The sequence below is a fragment of the Saccopteryx bilineata genome, chromosome 2 (genome assembly GCF_036850765.1).
Source record: "Saccopteryx bilineata isolate mSacBil1 chromosome 2, mSacBil1_pri_phased_curated, whole genome shotgun sequence".
Taxonomy (NCBI): domain Eukaryota; kingdom Metazoa; phylum Chordata; class Mammalia; order Chiroptera; family Emballonuridae; genus Saccopteryx; species Saccopteryx bilineata.
Window position 1 is genome coordinate 53,458,895 of NC_089491.1, and position 17,939 is coordinate 53,476,833.

General features: G+C 39.2%; 1 protein-coding gene across 5 annotated transcripts in view; it reads left to right on the plus strand.

Moving 5' to 3' along the window:
• Positions 1–17,939, plus strand: part of TRPM6 (transient receptor potential cation channel subfamily M member 6) — a 201,118-nt gene that overhangs the window by 131,017 nt on the left and 52,162 nt on the right. For 4 of the 5 annotated variants that reach the window (XM_066257076.1, XM_066257077.1, XM_066257079.1 and 1 more), the window contains 2 exons: positions 14,078–15,213; positions 15,688–15,800. In XM_066257076.1, coding sequence (XP_066113173.1) covers positions 14,078–15,213; positions 15,688–15,800 — 1,249 coding nt within the window. The remainder of the gene's footprint in view (positions 1–14,077; positions 15,214–15,687; positions 15,801–17,939) is intronic. The other variant, XM_066257078.1, reaches the window with a different exon arrangement.

The following is a 17,939-nucleotide window of genomic DNA, read 5'->3' on the forward strand; positions in this document are numbered from 1 at the left end:
ATTACCATCACATTCTTGTCCATGTCTCTGAGTCTCATTTTTATGTCCCATCTATGTATGGATTCATATAGTTCTTAGTTTTTTCTGATTTACTTATTTCACTTCGTATAATGTTATCAAGGTCCATCCATGTTATTGTAAATGATCCGATGTCATAATTTCTTATGGCTGAGTAGTATTCCAGAGTATATATATACCAAAGCCTTTGATCCACTTGTCCACTGAAACACACTTGGGTTGTTTCCAGAACTTCGCTATTGTGAACAATGCTGCCATAAACATGGGGGTGCATTTCTCCTTTTGGAACAGTTCCATAATATTCTTAGGGTATATTCCTAAAAGGGGGATAGCTGGGTCAAAAGGCAGTTCGATTTTTAATTTCTTGAGGAATCTCCATACTGTTTTCCACAGTGGCTACACCAGTCTGCATTCCCACCAGCAGTTCCCTTTTTCCACATCCTCGCCAGCACTTATTCTGTGTTGTTTTGTTGATGAGTGCCATTCTGACAGGTGTGAGGTGATATCTCATTGTGGTTTTAATTTGCATTTCTCTAATGATTAGTGATGTTGAGCATTTTTTCATATGCCTATTGGCCGTCTGTATATCCTCTTTGGAGAAGTGTCTATTCATTTCTTTTGCCCACTTTTTGATTGGATTGTTTGTCTTCCTGGTGTTGAGATTTACAAGTTCTTTATAAATTTTGGTTATTAACCCCTTATCAGACGTATTGTGAAATATGTTCTCCCATTGTGTAGTTTGTCTTTTTATTCTATTCTTATTGTCTTTATTTAGCTGTGCAAAAGCTTTTTAGTTTGATATAGTTCCATTTGTTTATCCTGTCTTTTATTTCACTTGCCTGTGGAGATAAATCAGCAAATATATTGCTGTGAGAGATGTCGGAGAGCTTACCACCTATGTTTTCTTCTAAGATGCTTATGGTTTCACGGCTTACATTTAAGTCTTTTATTCATTTTGAGTTTATTTTTGTTAATGGTGTAAGTTGGTGGTCTAGTTTCATTTCTTCACAGGTAGCTGTCCAATTTTCCCAACACCATTTGTTAAAGAGGCTGTCTGTACTCCATTGTATGCCCTTACCTCCTTTGTCAAATATCAGTTGACCATAGAGCTGTGGGTTTATTTCTGGGTTCTCTGTTCTGTTCCATTGATCTATATGCCTGTTCTTATGCCAGTACCAGGCTGTTTTGAGTACAATGGCCTTGTAGTATAACTTGATATCAGGAAGTGTGATACCTCTCACTTTATTCTTCTTTTTTAAGATTGTTGAGGCTATTCGTGTTCTTTTTGTTTCCATATAAATTTTTGGAATATGTAATCTATATCTTTAAAGTATGTCATTAGTATTTTAATTGGTATTGCATTGAATTTATAAATTACTTTGGGTAATATAGACATTTTAATGAAGTTTATTCTTCCTAACCATGAGCATGGTATATGCTTCCACTTGTTTGTATCTTCCTTGATTTCTTTTATCAATGTTTTATAATTTTCTGAGTACAGGTCTTTAGTCTCCTTGGTTAAATTTACTCCTAGGTACTTTATTTTTTTGGTTGTAATAGTGAAGGGGATTGTTTCCTTAATTTCTCTTTCTGACCGTTGTTGGTGTATAAAAATGCCTCTGATTTCTGAGTACTAATTTTATCTCCGGGCACTTTGCTGAATTCATTTATTAGGTCCAGTAGTTTTTTGACTGAGACTTTAGAGTTTTCTATATACAATATCATATCATCTGCAAATAATGATAGTTTTACTTTTTCTTTTCCAATTTGGATGCCTTTTATTTCTTCTTCTTGTCTGATTGCTGTGGCTAGGACTTCCAGGACTATGTTGAATAAGAGTGGTGAAAGGGGGCACCCCAGCCTTGTTCCTGATCTTAAGGAGATTGCTTTTAATTTCTGTCCACTGAATATGATGTTGGCTGTGGGTTTGTCATAGATGGCTTTTATCATGTTGAGGTATGTTCCCTGTATTCCCACTTTGCTGAGAGTTTTGATCATGAATGGGTGCTGGATTTTATCAAATGCTTTTTCTGCATCTATTGAAATTATCATGTGGTTTTTCTCCTTCCTTTTGTTTATGTGATGAATCACATTGATTGATTTGCAAATATTGTACCAGCCTTGCCTCCCCAGAATAAATCCCACTTGATCATGGTGTATGATTTTTTCCATATATTGTTATATCCGGTTTGCTAATATTTTGTTGAGGATTTTAGCATCTATATTCATCAGGCCTATAGTTTTCTTTCTTTGTGTTATTTTTGCCTGATTTTGGAATCAAAATTATGCTCACCTCATAAAAGGAGCTTGGAAGTCTTCCTTCCTCTTGAATTTTTTGAAATAGCTTTAGAAGGATAGGAGTTAGTTCTTCTTTGAATATTTGGTAGAATTCACTTGTGAAGCCATCAGGTTCAGGACTTTTCTTTGTTGGGAGTTTTTTGATAACTATTTTGATCTCACTTGGTGTAATCAGTCTGTTTAGGTTTTCTGATTCTTCCAGATTGATTTTTGGAAGATTGTATGTTTCAAGGAATTTGTCCATTTCTTCTAGGTTGTCTAGTTTTTTGGCACACAGTTCTTCATAGTATATTCTTACAATATTTTGTATTTCTGTTGTGTCAGTTGTTATTTCTCCACTCTCATGTCTTATTTTATTTATTTGAGTCCTCTCTCTTTTTTTCTTGGTGAGTCTAGTTAAAGGTTCATTAATCTTGTTTACCTTCTCAAAGAACCAGCTCCTAGTTTCATTGATCTTCTGTATTGTTTCTTTAGCTTCTATGTCATTTATTTCTGCTCTGATTTTTATTATTTCCTTCCTTCTACTACATTTGGGCTTTACTTGCTGTTCTTTTTGTAGTCCTTTTAGGTGCAGGGTTAAGTTGTTTATTTAAGCTTTTTCTATCTTCTTAAAGTGTGTCTGTTGTGCTATAAACTTTCCTCTCAGTACTGCTTTTGCTATGTTTCATAAATTTTGAGTTATTGTATGCTCATTATCATTCGTTTCTAGGAATTTCTTGTTTGATCTCATTCTTAATCCATTCGTTATTTAACAACCTGCTATTTATTTTCCATGTGTTTGAGAATTTTTGAGTTTTTCTGTTGTGGTTGATTTCTAGTTTCATGCCATTGTGATCAGAGAAAGTGCTTGATATGATTTCAATCTTCTTAAATTTGTTGAGACCACTTTTGTGCCCTAACATATGGTCTATCCTAGAGAATGTACTGTGAGCACTTGAAAAGAATGTATATTCTGCTGCTTTCTGGTGAAAGGTTCTAAAGATATCTATTAAATCCAGTTGATCTAGTGTGTTCTTTAAGTCTGCTGTTTCTTTGTTAATTTTTTTTCTTGAGGCTCTATCTAGTGATGTTAGTGGGGTATTGAAATTTCCTAGTATTATAGTATTGCTGTTGATCTCGCCCTTTATATCCATCAAAGTTTACTTTATATATTTAGGTGCTCCTATACTAGGTGCGTAGATATTTATAATGGTTATATGTTCCTGTTGGATTGCTCCCTTTATCATTATGTAGTGGCCTTCTTTATCTCTTACTATATCCTTTGTTTTAAATTCCATTTTGTCTGATATAAGTATTGCTACCCCAGCTTTTTTTTCATTTCCATTTGCATGAAATTTTTTTTCCATCCTTTTACCTTCAGTCTATGTGCATCTTTTGTTTTAAGGTGTGTCTCTTGTAGACAGCATATGTACGGGTCCTGTTTTCTTATCCATGCAGCTACCCTATGTCTTTTGATTGGATCATTTAATCCATTTACATTTAAGGTTATTATTGATATGTAGTTGTTTATCGCCATTTTATTCTTTAAAGCTGTATTCCTCTTTTGCTATATTCTTTTCCCACTTTGATTTGTTTACACCATGCCCCTTAACATATCCTGCAGCATTGGTTTGGTTGTAATGAATTCCTTGAGTTTTTTTTTGTCTGGGAAGCTTTTTATTTCTCCTTCAATTTTAAATGATAGCCTTGCTGGATAAAGTAGTTTTGGTTGTAGGTTCTTGTTCTGCATTACTTTGAATATTTCTTGCCATTCCCTTCTGGCTTCAAGTGTTTCTGTTGAGAAGTCTGATGTCATTTTTATGGGGGTTCCTTTGTAGGTGATAGCCTTTTTTTCTCTAGCAGCTTTTAATATTTTCTCTTTATCTCTTAGCTTTGGTATTTTAATTATGATGTGTCTTGGTGTAGGTTTCTTTGGGTTTCTCTTTAATGGAGTTTTCTGTGCTTCTTGAACTTGTGAGAGTTTCTCCTGCATTAATTTAGGGAAGTTTCAGCTATGATATGACTGAACAAAGTCTCTATCCCTTGTTCTTTCTTTGCTTCTTCAGGAACCCCTATGATGCGGATGTTATTTCTCTTCATGTTGTTACAGAGCTCTCTAAGAGTTTCCTCATACTTTTTGAGTCTCTTTTCTTTTTTCTTCTCTGCTTTTATGCCTTCATTCTACTTGTCCTTTTACTTGCTGATTCAATCCTCAGCTCCATCCATCCTGTTTTTAATTCCTTCCATTGTGGTCTTTATTTCTGATATTGTATTTGCCATCTCCGACTGATTATTTTTTAATATTTCAGTATCCTTTTTCAATATACTTGCTATTTCTTATTTAGGTGTTTGTAATGACCATCCATTGTTGTTCTAAGATCCCTAAGCATCCTTATGATCATTATTTTGAACTCCGCATCCGGAAGTTTGGTTATTTCCATATCACTCAGTTCATTTCCTGCAGGTTTCTCTTGTGGTTTCATTTGGATTGCACTTCTCTGTCTTCTCATTATGTTTGTGTGTTTGGATGTTTTGTTTGTAGAGCTGGTTGAATCTAGCCTTGGTGTTGTCTGCCTCCAGTTTTCAATTGTGTTATTTCTAGGTCTTCTTGGGTTGGCATCAGCTATTATTTGTAATCCACTTTTGAATTTGGGCTGCTTTGAAGTCTTGATTTGTTTGTTTTCTTAACAGGCAATAGTCTTGTTTACTGATCTCAGCAGGGGGCTTATTTGAAACTGTATCCAGGAATGCAATGGGTATAACCTGAGACTCTGTAGGCCTCTTCTGCCAGTTTCTCTCTCTGGTGGCAGGGTGTTTTCTCAGCTTCAGTAGGGGGAGGTGTATCTCAGATCTCCATGGATACCTGAGTTACTGCCCCTCCTCTCCACTTCTTGTTTTCAGCTGTGTCTTGTTGCGCTGATTGGAGCTGGAGAGATGTCTGGAGATCTGTAACCTGGAAGCACTTTATTTTTTTGTTTTGTAGAAGGATCAGCCCTTCCCCCAGCTATGGCTTCCTCCAGCACTGGATGAGTCAGCTTTTCAGGTTGTTCCTTGCATTCCTCTGCCCCTCACCATCTCTCTCTCTCTCTCTCTCTCTCTCTCTCTCCCCCCTTTCTTTTTGGAAGACAAGCTGGCCCTCTCAACACACCTCATTTCCTGGTCACCAGGCAAGTGGTTGTGAGCAGTATTTTCTGCTCTTTTCCTTGGAGTGAGAGTCCTTCTGGGCTCTCAGCCTCACCTCCCACTCTGTTCCTGTAAGCAGGGGAGATTCAAGCACTCCCTACCAGGTTTGTTGTGGCTTCTTCTTTGCTCTTTGGTTTTTGAGAGCTGTTCTTGTAGTCCAGAGTTGGTTTTTCACACTGATTGTTCCTAAATTAGTTTGTAATCCAGTTTGGTGGTGTGAACTGGGAGTCTATGTGTCTGCCTACCCCGCTGCCATCTTCAGGTTCATGATATGCATTTTTTAAAATAAAATACAGAAATCCTTCTGCAACAGGAAGCAATTTAGCAGAAGATAAATGTTTTCCTTCATTTTGAACATACATGGATCAGACTAGAAAATATGTGCTACCTGGCCCTGGTTGGATACCTCAATTGGTTAGAGCATCATCCTGGGACACCAAGGTCGTGGGTTCAAATCCATGACACATACAAGAATCAATCAGTGGCCCTGGTGGGTTAGCTCAGTTGGTTAGAGTGTTGCCTGAAACATCAAGGTTGTGGGTTTGATCCTCAGTCAGGACACATTGGGGAAGTGACTAATGAATGCACAACTAAATAAAACAACAAATAAATGCTTCTCTGTCTCTCTAAAATCAATCAATTATAATAAGAATACAGAATCAACCAATGAATATATAAATAAAGTGGAACAAGTTGATATTTCTTTCTCCCTCTCTGTCTCTCTCCCCCTACCTTCCTCTTTATTTAAAGTCAGTTTAAAATGTGTGATACCTAATTAAGTATGTATTTTTCTGATGTGTAAATAGTTGGGTAGTGAATCTTTACATATACCTTTACTTAAAACTGACTCATACTTAGAACTTCCTAAATGGTTCAGTATGGGCATGTTATAATTCTTGACTTTTCTATTGATACCATATTTATGTAACTATGTGTCTAGGTAGCTGACTGAATTTTAAATCAAAAATAATATTGAGAAAAAATTGACTATCAAATAAAGATGACTCCACAATACTTTATTTTACTTAAATAGAATCTTTAGGCCAAAGCTCTATGAGCTTCCCTTTACCTTTCTGTCTTCTGCATCTTCCGACTGCTTTGCAGCTGTGGTTCTCCTTTGCAGCTATGGGCCAGCTTGGTTCTCAGTTTTGTATGAAACATACCCAGACAGGGGTTTACAGATATGGGATGAAATCCTGCTTCTGCCACTTACTAGCTGCAGGTACTTGGTCAGATTCACTCTGGGCCTTTGTTTTCTTATCTGTAAAATGGATGTGACAATAGACCTACCTTTTAGAGTTGTGAGGATTACATGAGGTGATAGAGATGCATTATGTGGCAGAGTACTGGTAAATAGTAAGAGTGCAGTGAAAGTGATCTATTAGTATGTAAAAATAGGCTCCCCAAATTTTGAGAATAAAAAAAATACAAATTCCCTTCTAAACCTTTAGAAAAAGGGAATAAATAGAAATGATGGGGCCAAGATAAACTCGCGCCCCCCCCCCAAGATTCTCTTACTTCATACTATACACTGAGGAAGGATTTTAGATCACCTGTGATATGGATGTATTTACCTTTTAGGCAGATTCCTCAGTGACAGGGTGGATTTGAGGAGTCACAATTGGAACTAGGGAGACCACGTAAGAGATTAATGCAGCAGATAGGTGGGTTCTAAAGATTAGTCAAATTAGTGGTGCTGGGATTGAAAAGGGGGTGTCACAGTCTGTTTGAGCAGCTGTAATGAAATAGCACAGAATGGGTAGCATTGTGAGAAGTTACTGCTCACAGTTCTGGGGGCTGGAAGTCTGAGGTCCGAGTGCCAGCGTGGTTGGTTGAGGGCTCTTCTCTGGGTTGCCAACTTCTCATTGAGTCTTCACAGGGTGGAAGGGGATCTCTGTGGGGTCTCTTTTAATCCTGTTCACTAATGTTCCACCTTAATGACCTAATCACCTCGTTAGGACATTACCTCCTAATGCCATCACCTTTGGGGTTAGAATTTCAACATATGAAGTTTAGGGGGGATACAATCAATCACTCAGACCATAGCAGAGGGGATAAGTAAAGACATGTTTAGAAAGGAAAACTCATGAGGTGAGTTAGGGGTTAGATGTGGAGCTGAGGGAGAGGCTGGGGACCAGGGTGACTCTCAGATCTATAGTGGGGGTAATGAGATGAAAGGTGGCAACACCAAGGTAAAGATGTACAGAGGCATGAGGGGTGGGCATGGGCAATGAGGTTTAGGTTTGTTGAGCCTGAGATTCTTGTGGTGCATTTATCAGAGATATCTGGGAATCCTTAGATGTATGACTCTGAAGCCCCAGGGCAAAGCTTGAACTGGACAAAGAGATTTGGAAGTGATGACTTATTGAGAGAAATCTGCTTATTGTAAAAAAAAAATAAAACTATGATAGAAATGCTTATGCCCAGAAAGCTAGTGGAAAGTAAGGAAACTTAGTGGACCGAGGGACTAATCCTGGGAGATGTTAATACCTGTGTCATAGACCAAGGAAGAGGAACTCATGGAGGAGACTAAAATGGATTGATTAGAGGAGCATTAAAAGAATTAAGAGAAGGTAGTATTATGAGTTGAGTGAAAACTTGAGAACAAGACATTTATTAACAAGTAATTCAATAATAATGATGATGATGATAATAATAATAATAATAAACAACCTATTAATCATCAAATACTATTATATTTCTCTTGAATTTTTTTTTTTTGGTGGATTGAATAAGAAGGATTAGAAGACCAATGGATATGTAGCTTCTGAAAAATACTCTAGATTTTTTTCAAGGGCTCTAGAATTTAATTATGAAGCTCTAATTTAACTTCAAAACATAATCAGTATTCCCTCTTGATAGAGCTATTCTATCAGCTCTGTTTTTACATGATTATTTTTGTTGAGGTCATTTCTGGGGATGTCACAATTGAGGTGTGGGAGGGAGGGAAGGATATTTTTCTCAGGTAACTGAACAATCATTTGAAGAGACAGGAAAAGGAGATTAGGAGGAGATATACATGTGTACCTACCTGGAAAGAAGAGATCACCTATTCCTTATAGAATTAAATGAGTTGTGAAAGTGAGAAAGGAGACTACATTAAGGCTGTTTTATGCCTTACTTTGTCTAATTGAAATGCTGGCTACCGGTTGACCAAGTAGCGTAAGTCAGTATTTCCCTCTCTGTTCTATGGAGTAAGATGTTTATTTCTCCATTTTAAGCATATTTGGGTACAATGTATTTGGAAAATGCCACATTTTTTAGAAAGTTTAAATACTTTAACATAAAGTGCATTGTGTCTCAGTAGAGTTATAGTTTGAACAGGTCTGTCATTATTTGGCTGTGAAACCTTATTGAAGAATATTTGTGACTAAACACCTCCCAGATTGGGAACTGTTGATGTAATTCATTTAGCACTTGTTTGGACTCTAGGGCACCCCAAAAGAACTTTGCCTAGATTCCTGATGAGTTTCTGAGAGGTGCTGGAGCACAGTGGTTAATTCCATTGGATGTGGAGTTGGTCTGCCTGGGTCTGAGCCTCTCTCTATCACTGATTATATGACCGGCCATGTGACTTCTCCTCTTTTCATAAAAAGGATAATAGTAATGCTTACCTTATAGGGTTGGCATGTAGATAAGTAAGTTAATAATGTAGAGCATTTGTAAAATTTCTGGTACATGGTGACCACTCAGTGAATATTATACATAATTGTCATGATGATTATACCTGTTATAATCTCATTTTAAAGTTATCTTGTCCAAAGGCTCACAATAAAACAATAACCATCCTGGTTTTTGTCCACCTTCAAACCTTGTGTGGTGGTCACTAAAATTATAAGAATGTGTTTTAGGCCTCGGCTGAGTAACTCAGCTGGTTAGAGCATCGTCCCAATATGTCAAATTTGCAGGTTTGATGCCTGGTCGGGGCACATACAAGAATCAACCAATGAAGGCATAAATAAGTGGAATGACAAATTGAGGTTTCCCTCTCTCTCTCTCCCTCCATTTCTCCCTTCCTCTCTCTCTCAAATCAATAGTAATAAAAAATAATGTGTTTTACATTTCAGAATGACTGAAAGGACAGATTAAATTAATGTACTTTGTGGTTGAAGAATATAATTAAAATATGTTTCATAGGACATAATGCTTTAGAAAATAAGTGCCTATAAAAGCAAGAGGACCTGATTTGAGGGTGACCAGGTTATTTGTCTAACAGGGCTCTATTGTAGCATGTTACCTGTTGCTGTGAATAGTAGCCGGTTTCCATTGTGTCCATTCGATGTGGCTGCTGCTAATGGAACTTAATGAGCCTCCATTACTGCTGTTCAGACTGTACTGTTTTTGAATTAGATGAAACAGTGCACTGGATGGAGAGCATCTAATTAAGCATATTTGGAAAAGAATATACATATATTTTTTGCTCTTTCCCGCATCAGCCTTGCCAATTCTAGTTTTGCAGGTTCCAGAAGGTCAGGAAGCATTTATTAAGCCTTTATTAAGTTATAGAAGTTGAATTCTATAACAGACACAAGAAAGAGAAGGTTTCTCCCACACAGACTATAATGAAAATGAAAAATACCACCCCTTTTATTATTTAAGTTCTATATGCAAAGCTTCCAGAATGAAGAAATGAAAGATCTCTCAACCATGTGACTTGAGGGGCTCTCGAGACAGGGGATATCTAACACTACTCTGGGAAATGCTTGCTACAACTCTTCATGGTATCATCGCTGCTTCTCATCACTTTTGTTTCTGCATGTGGTCATATCAGCTGTGAAACTGTTGGTTAGATGCCCTGTCTTGCTGTTTTTTCCCTTATTCCTATTTCTCAAAGATTTTCATTATTGAGAAATTGGAAAGTTTACTCCCTCCTCCAAATAAAAGAATAAAATTGGGGCAAGGGGAAGGAAAGAACAATGCCATAAGCCAGAATCCACTATGAAAATTTTGGTCTTTTTCCATTTACTCTTCTATGAATTTTTAGCTAAAATTACACAAGTTTGTATTTTGTCCCCCCTTCCATCTTATACATCAAAAACATTTCTTCAAAAATTTAAACATTCTTTGTAAACATGTTTTTTAATTTTTATTGTTTCTCTATTTACAAAGTTTTTTGTTGTTGTATTTTTGTTTGTTTGCTTGTTTGTTTTTGGTGAGAGGAAGGGAGATAGTGAGGCAGACTCCTACATGCACCCTGCCCGTGATCCACCTGGAAACCTCATCTGGGATCCATGCTTGAATCAACTGAGCTATTTTTAGTGCCTGAGGCTGATGCTGGGACCAACTGAGCTATCCTCAGTGCCTGGGGCCACACTTGAACCAGCTGAGCCAGGGGCTGCAAGAGGGGAAGAGGGAGGTGGAAAGAAGCAGATCGTCACTTCTCCTGTGTATCCTAACCAGGAATTGAACCTGGGATGTCCATACACTGGGCCAGCACTCTATCTACTGAGCCACTGGCCAGGGCATCTCTACTTGCAAAGATTTTTATATCACATTTAAAAGTATATAAAGTAAAATATAACAGATGTCTACATCCCCCCCCTACCATTAGAAATAGCCAAAGGAAATTATTATCAACAATATAAGTATGATTTTTAATGACTTCATAGTATTTCACTTCCTAATGTAAAGAATATTTGAGTACTTTAGCATAGTGAAATTCTTTTTATAGGTTGCCTAATTGAAGGCCCCAGTGCTGCATCCTTGTCTGCTAACCTTATGAGATTGAATATTTTACCATGTTTCCTTATATTTTGTATTTTATCTTTTGTGAATTGTCTGTTCAGGTCCTTTGGAGTCTATAATTTTTTCCTGCAACAGTTAGGAAAAGCTTTTGATGTAAGGGATACAAATACCACATCATATTTGTTAGAATAATTTTCAACATAATTGTTTTTTGTTTAAAATTTTTGTATTATATTTATATATATATGAGTTTATTTTATGTAACCAAATCTATTTTGTAATTTATTGTATTCATTGTTAAGCTTAGACAACTGTATTAATTTCCTAAGGTTGCCATAACAAAGTACCAACAACTGGAGGTCTTACAAAAACAGAAATTTATTGTCTCACAGTCCTGGAGGTTAAGAGTCCACAATCAAGGTGTTGGCATGCCAGTCTTTTTCTGCTGGCTCCACAGGGGAATCCTCCTTTACCTCTTCTAGCTTCTGGTGTTTGTTGGAAATACTTGGTGATCCTTGTTTTTGTAGATGCATCATTCCAGTCCTTCTGTGTCATTACATCATCTTCCCTCTGTATCCTAATCCCCACTCCTTTTTTTTCCTTTTTTTTTTTTTGAGAGAGAGGGAGGGACAGACTGACAGGACAGGAAGGTAGAGTGATGAGAAGCATCAACTTGTGGAACTTTAGTTGTTCATTGATTGCTTTCTCATATGTGCCTTGACCAGGGGACTCCAGCTGAGCGAGTGATCCCTTGCTCAAGCCAGCAATCTTGGGCTCAAGTCATGGGCTTGTACTTCAAGCCAGTGACCTTTGGGCTCAAGCCAGCGACCATGGGGTCATATCTGTGATCCCATGTTCAAGCCGGTGACCCTGGGCTCAAAGCTGGTGAGTCTGCACTCAAGCTGGCGACCTTGGGGTTTTGAACCTGGGTCCTCAGCATCCCAAGTCGATGCTCTATCCACTGCGCCACTGCCTGGTCAGGTCTAAATTTCCCCTTTTTAAAAGGACACCAGTCATATTGACTTAGTGTTCACTCTAATTACCTCATTTTTACTTGATTTCTTCAGTAAAGACCCTATTTCCAAATCAGATCACATTCTGAGAGTGCTGGGAATTAGGACTCAAATATAACTCTTTTGGGGGACACAAAACAAAACCCATTCCCATATGGATATATTTACAGAGATATGTACAGGTAAATATTAACCAACATTTCCTTCCTTTCTTTTCTTTTCTTTTCTTTTCTTTTCTTTTCTTTTCTTTTCTTTTCTTTTCTTTTCTTTTCTTTTCTTTCCTTTTCTTTCTTTCTTTCTTTCTTTCTTTCTTTCTTTCTTTCTTTCTTTCTTTCTTTCTTTCTTTCTAAATGAAATCAGTTGTTACACTTAATTTGACTCTACTTGCAACTTACTTTTATACTTGCATAGCTGAAGATGTCTTGTGTTATTTTGACATGAGTCAGTGGCCGGACATTATAATGAAAGGTTAGAGCATTCAAAATAATTTTTAAAAAATTGCCTCAGGTTTTCTCTGAATGTAGATCTCTTAAAAGTAGATTTTGTTTGAAAATTAGGAAGTCTATTAGAACTATAGACTTTCTTTTCTTTCTTTCTTTCTTTCTTTTTTTTTTTTTGTATTTTTCTGAAGCTGGAAACGGGGAGAGACAGTCAGACAGACTCCCGCATGTGCCCGACCGGGATCCACCTGGCACGCCCACCAGGGGCGATGCTCTGCCCACCAGGGGGCGATGCTCTGCCCCTCTGGCGCGTCGCTCTGTCGCGACCAGAGCCACTCTAGCGCCTGGGACAGAGGCCAAGGAGCCATCCCCAGCGCCCGGGCCATCTTTGCTCCAATGGAGCCTCGGCTGTGGGAGGGGAAGAGAGAGACAGAGGGGAAGGAGAGGGGTAGGGGTGGAGAAGCAGATGGGCGCTTCTCCTGTGTGCCCTGGCCGGGAATTGAACCCAGTACTTCTACACGCCAGGCCAATGCTCTACCAGTGAGCCAACTGGCCAGGACCTTTTCTTTTCTTTTCTTTTTTTATTATATTTTACTTTTCCAAAGTGAGAAGCGGGGGAGGAGGTAGACAGACAGACTCCTGCATGTGCCCAGCCAGGATCCACCTGGCATACCCACCAGGGGGCGATGCTTGGACCCTCTGGGGTGTTGCTCTGCTGCAAATGGAGCCATTCTAGCACCTGAGGCAGAGGCCATGGAACCATTCTCAGTGCCTGGGGCCAAAATTGCTCCAGTGGAGCCTTGGCTGCAGGAGAGGAAGAGAAAAATAGAGGAGAAAGGAAAGGGGAAAGGGTGGAGAAGCAGATGGTGCTTCTCCTGTGTGCCTTGGCCGGGAATCGAACCCGGGACTTCCACACGCCGGACTGATGCTCTACCGCTGAGCCAATTGACCAGGGCCCTAGAACTGTAGACTTAAAGATGTATACATTTTTTTTTTCTAATTTCACATTTGATTATTAGTGCTGTTTCTATCATTCTGATTTCTTCCTCAGGATCTCCTTTCTTTACCAAAATAACTTAGTCTTCACCAATAGGAGAGATCCAAATGCTTATCATATAAACTAATGAATAGATAAATGAATACAAATGGGCTACTTGGTGAGATGATTGAAGAGACTGGCTAACATGAAGCTAGAAATAAGGTTCTTAAATTTTAGAAATATTAGCTAATGTAGATTTGTAGTTGTTCTGCACTGGGGTGATAGTGGCAATTACAGATGTGGGTGAGATCACCTGGAGTGGGAGTCTATATTAGGAAACAAGATGCAGAAGACACACCTAACTTTGGGAAGCAGCTTAGGCTGAGTAGCCACCTAACGATAAAGAAGGACAGTAAGAAAATAAGGCAAATTCCTGTTGGCTTAATGTGTTCACTGGTTTTCTCCCTCCCTTTACTTATTAGGGTTACGGAGATGTACTTCCAAATGAAAGAAATGAATGAAAAGGTATCTTTTATAAAGGACTCCTTACTGTCTTTGGACAGCCAAGTGGGACACCTGCAGGACCTCTCTGCCCTGACAGTGGATACGCTAAATGTCCTTTCTGCTGTTGACACCTTACAACAGGATGACACTCTCCTGGCCAACAGAAAGCTTTCTCTTTGCAGAAAACTTCCCCACAGCTGGAGCAATGTCATCTGTGCAGAACTTCTAGGCAGCATGGGGATGTCTGAGGAGAAGAAATACCAGTATTACAGCATGCCTCCTTCTTTGCTGCGGAGCCTGGCCAGAGGCCAATGTCCCCCAAGAGTGCTGAGGAGGCCCCTTGTTGAGATTACAGATGGTCAGAGAGAGGCTTTAAATGTAGGAAATGACAAGGAAGAGCAAGAAACAGAAAAGAGTATCACTGCTTCTTGCCTTGACAGGCAAGCACACCCAAAGTATGGCCAGTTCCTTCTCATCCCTTCTTATCTAAAGCAAGCTCCTTTTTCAGCAGAAACGGACTTACCTCTGTCCAGACCATCTGTGGAAGCAGGTACAGGTGTGCTGGCACCTGAACACATCACCCAGATTGAAGTCCCTGTTCATCTGACTTGGAAAAACCCAGTTGTCTCAGCCCAGGGCTCAGTGGTCGAACACGAGGAGCAACATGAGCCAATCACCCAAATACCAGCCAGAGAAGACAGGGCAGAGCAAGTTCTAACCACTTTGATTTGCACACCTGTACCCATGAAAGTGACCTCCCTCCCCTCCCAAGCCAAGAGCATGCAAACTGGAGGTGGATATGTGAACTGGGCATTTTCAGAAGGTGATGAAACTGGTGTGTTTAGCAACAAGAAAAAATGGCAAACCTGCTTGGCCTCCACTTGTAACAGTAACTCCATCGAAAGTAGACAATGCCAGAGGCCAATCTGGGGCAGATCCCTCTCTGATAACTCAACAGGATTGGCCAAGAGTAGTGATTGCTCAGCGGTGGGACCAGGGCTCCAGCCAAACACATCCTTTTGGATCAATCCTCTCCGCAGAGACAGGCTCTTCATTCGGAGTCATAGTTTGAGATTCCACAAGGAGGAGAAATTGAAGATCAGTAAGATTAAAAGTAAGAAGCAAACACTTAAAAAAATGTATTAAATTCTTTGCATTGTTGCTATTTTTAAAAAGTCAATGACTTGCTTGCGTTCTTAATTCTCCATATTCTCTTATCCTTTCCATAAAATGTAATAGTTCCCTACACCAGTGGTCCCTAACCTTTTTTGGGCCATGGACCGGTTTAATGTCAGAAAATATTTTCATGGACTGGCCTTTAGAGTGGGACGGATAAATGTATCACGTGACCGAGACAAGCCTCAAGAGTGAGTCTTAGACAGATGTAACAGAGGAAATCTGGTCATTTTAAAAAAATAAAACATCATTCAGACTTAAATATAAATAAAACAGAAATAATGTAAGTTATTCTTTCTCTGTGGACCCGTACCAAATGGCCCACGGACCGGTACCAGTCTGCGGCCCGGGGGTTGGGGACCACTGCCCTACACCATCTTAAACTTTCTCATGTAACCCAATTCCCTTACAGATCTTTCAAGATCTTCAGAGGCAGGGCAGTCAGCATGGATCAAAGCAAAAATGCTAACCGGGGATAAGAGATTGTCAAAGAAAAGAAAGAAAACACGAGGACTACAGGTGCCAGTAAGTGTTTTTTATGTTTTTGGCAATAAAAGTAGTAGCCAATCTTATCTTGTTTTTTTTTTTCTTCTAAAGTGTCACATGCACAAAATAAAGTGAAGCTATAAATTTAAGTCTTTATGGATGTGCCGCTATTAGTGTATCAGCTCACATGTTGAAGGACCTTTGTCTTATTTTCAGTTTTTGGTTATTCCAGACAAAGCTGTTGTGAACAGTTCCATATAAATCTTTGTGGGGATATGTGTGTTTCAATTTTTTTTTGTTAATATATAGGAGTGGAATGTCAAAGTCATATGGGAAACGGTTTAATTTTAGAAGAAAATTCCAACCTACTTTCTAAAGTAGTTGTATCATTTCACATTCTTACCTGTTTGAGTAAATAGTTTGAGCATTCCAGCAATCCATACCTTCACCAATCCATAATTTTAGCCATATCAGTGGGCGTGTAGTGGTATCCAATAGTGAATTCATTGACACTCTGTAGTGACTAGTGCTGCTAGGTATCTTTTCATGTGCTTATTTGCCATCCATATATTTTTTTGGTGACATGTCCATTCAAGTCTTTTGTCCACTTAAAAAATTGTGAATGTTATTGTTGTAAGATGTTTCTTTTACTATGTTTTAGATATAAGCCCATTGTTGGATATATGTTTTGAAAATATTTTTTCTCAGTAAGTGGCTTGCCTTTTACTTTGTTTTGCATAAATATCCTTGGAAAAATATGCATTTTTATTTTGATGAAGTGCAGTGTTTGGTTTTTTTCTTTTATAGTCCATACTTTTTGTTATATTTAAGAAATTTTTCCAAACCCAAGATTACTAAGAGTTTCTGTTTTATTTTATTCTTCTAAGAGTTTTATAATTTTTGCTCTTAGCTTTAGGTCTAGCACCGATTTTGATTTGATTTTTATACATGGTGATAAGTAGTATTTTAAGTCCCTTTCCTCCTCCTTCTTTGAATACAGATAACATTTTTTTCTACTATTTTTTTTTTTTGGTAAAAAAATGATCTTTTTCCTATTGAGTTATGTCAACCCATGCTTGTTAGCACCAATTCAGCACCAACAGAAATTCCCAATTTGGGGTGTGGTGAAGGAGAAAACGTTATTCAGTACAAACAGCTCAAATATGAAGCAGTATGGCCATGAAACAGCACGGTTGTGGGGGGGGGGGTCCTGGGGTGAAGTCCCTCTCTGGCTAGATAGCTCCATTCTGCTCCACCTGCTCTGGTCGGGTCTAGTCTACTGTGCTCCTGTGCTGGTCTGCTGTGGTTTGTTCCAATGAGATATTTTTGGTATTTTAGCTCCAGCAGGGGAAACAAAGTCTTCAGACTTCAGTCTTTGGTGAAATGAAAAAGTGCATTCTTTGAACCAGACAGGAGCTGACCTATTTAACCAAGAGTTCCTGACCCTAGTCCCAGATTAGTCCATCCTCACGCAAATGAGAACTCTAAATTCTCACAGTTTGATTGGTCCAAAAGTCATGTTTTGATTGGTCAGAATGGAGCTATTCTGATTGGTCGGTGAAGATGCTAATAGGGGGAGAATATAGCTGTGCACCTCTGATTGGATGAGGAAGGCCCCTGTCCTGTTGGTCAAATAAGATTCCAGAAACTCCTTTATAAGGGCTGGCTCAGGTGGCAGGAACACAGTGCAAGAAGATAGTTCAGTGTAGGAGGCAGTTTGCTCAGTACAGGCTTTACCTTGAAGTGCAGTTCTCATGAGAGGCCCCTGTTTAGAAATGGCTGATAGTCTCTGTTTTTAAAATTTGAGCCCATAAGCCCTGGCCGGTTGGCTCAGCGGTAGAGCGTCGGCCTAGCGTGTGGAGGACTTGGGTTCGATTCCCGGCCAGGGCACACAGGAGAAGCGCCCATTTGCTTCTCCACCCCTCTGCCGCGCTTTCCTCTCTGTCTCTCTCTTCTTCTCCCGCAGCCAAGGCTCCATTGGAGCAAAGATGGCCCGGGCGCTGGGGATGGCTCTGTGGCCTCTGCCTCAGGCACTAAAGTGGCTCTGGTCGCAACATGGCGATGCCCAGGATGGGCAGAGCATCGCCCCCTGGTGGGCAGAGCGTGGCCCCATGGTGGGCGTGCCGGGTGGATCCCGATAGGGTGCATGCGGGAGTCTGTCTGACTGTCTCTCCCTGT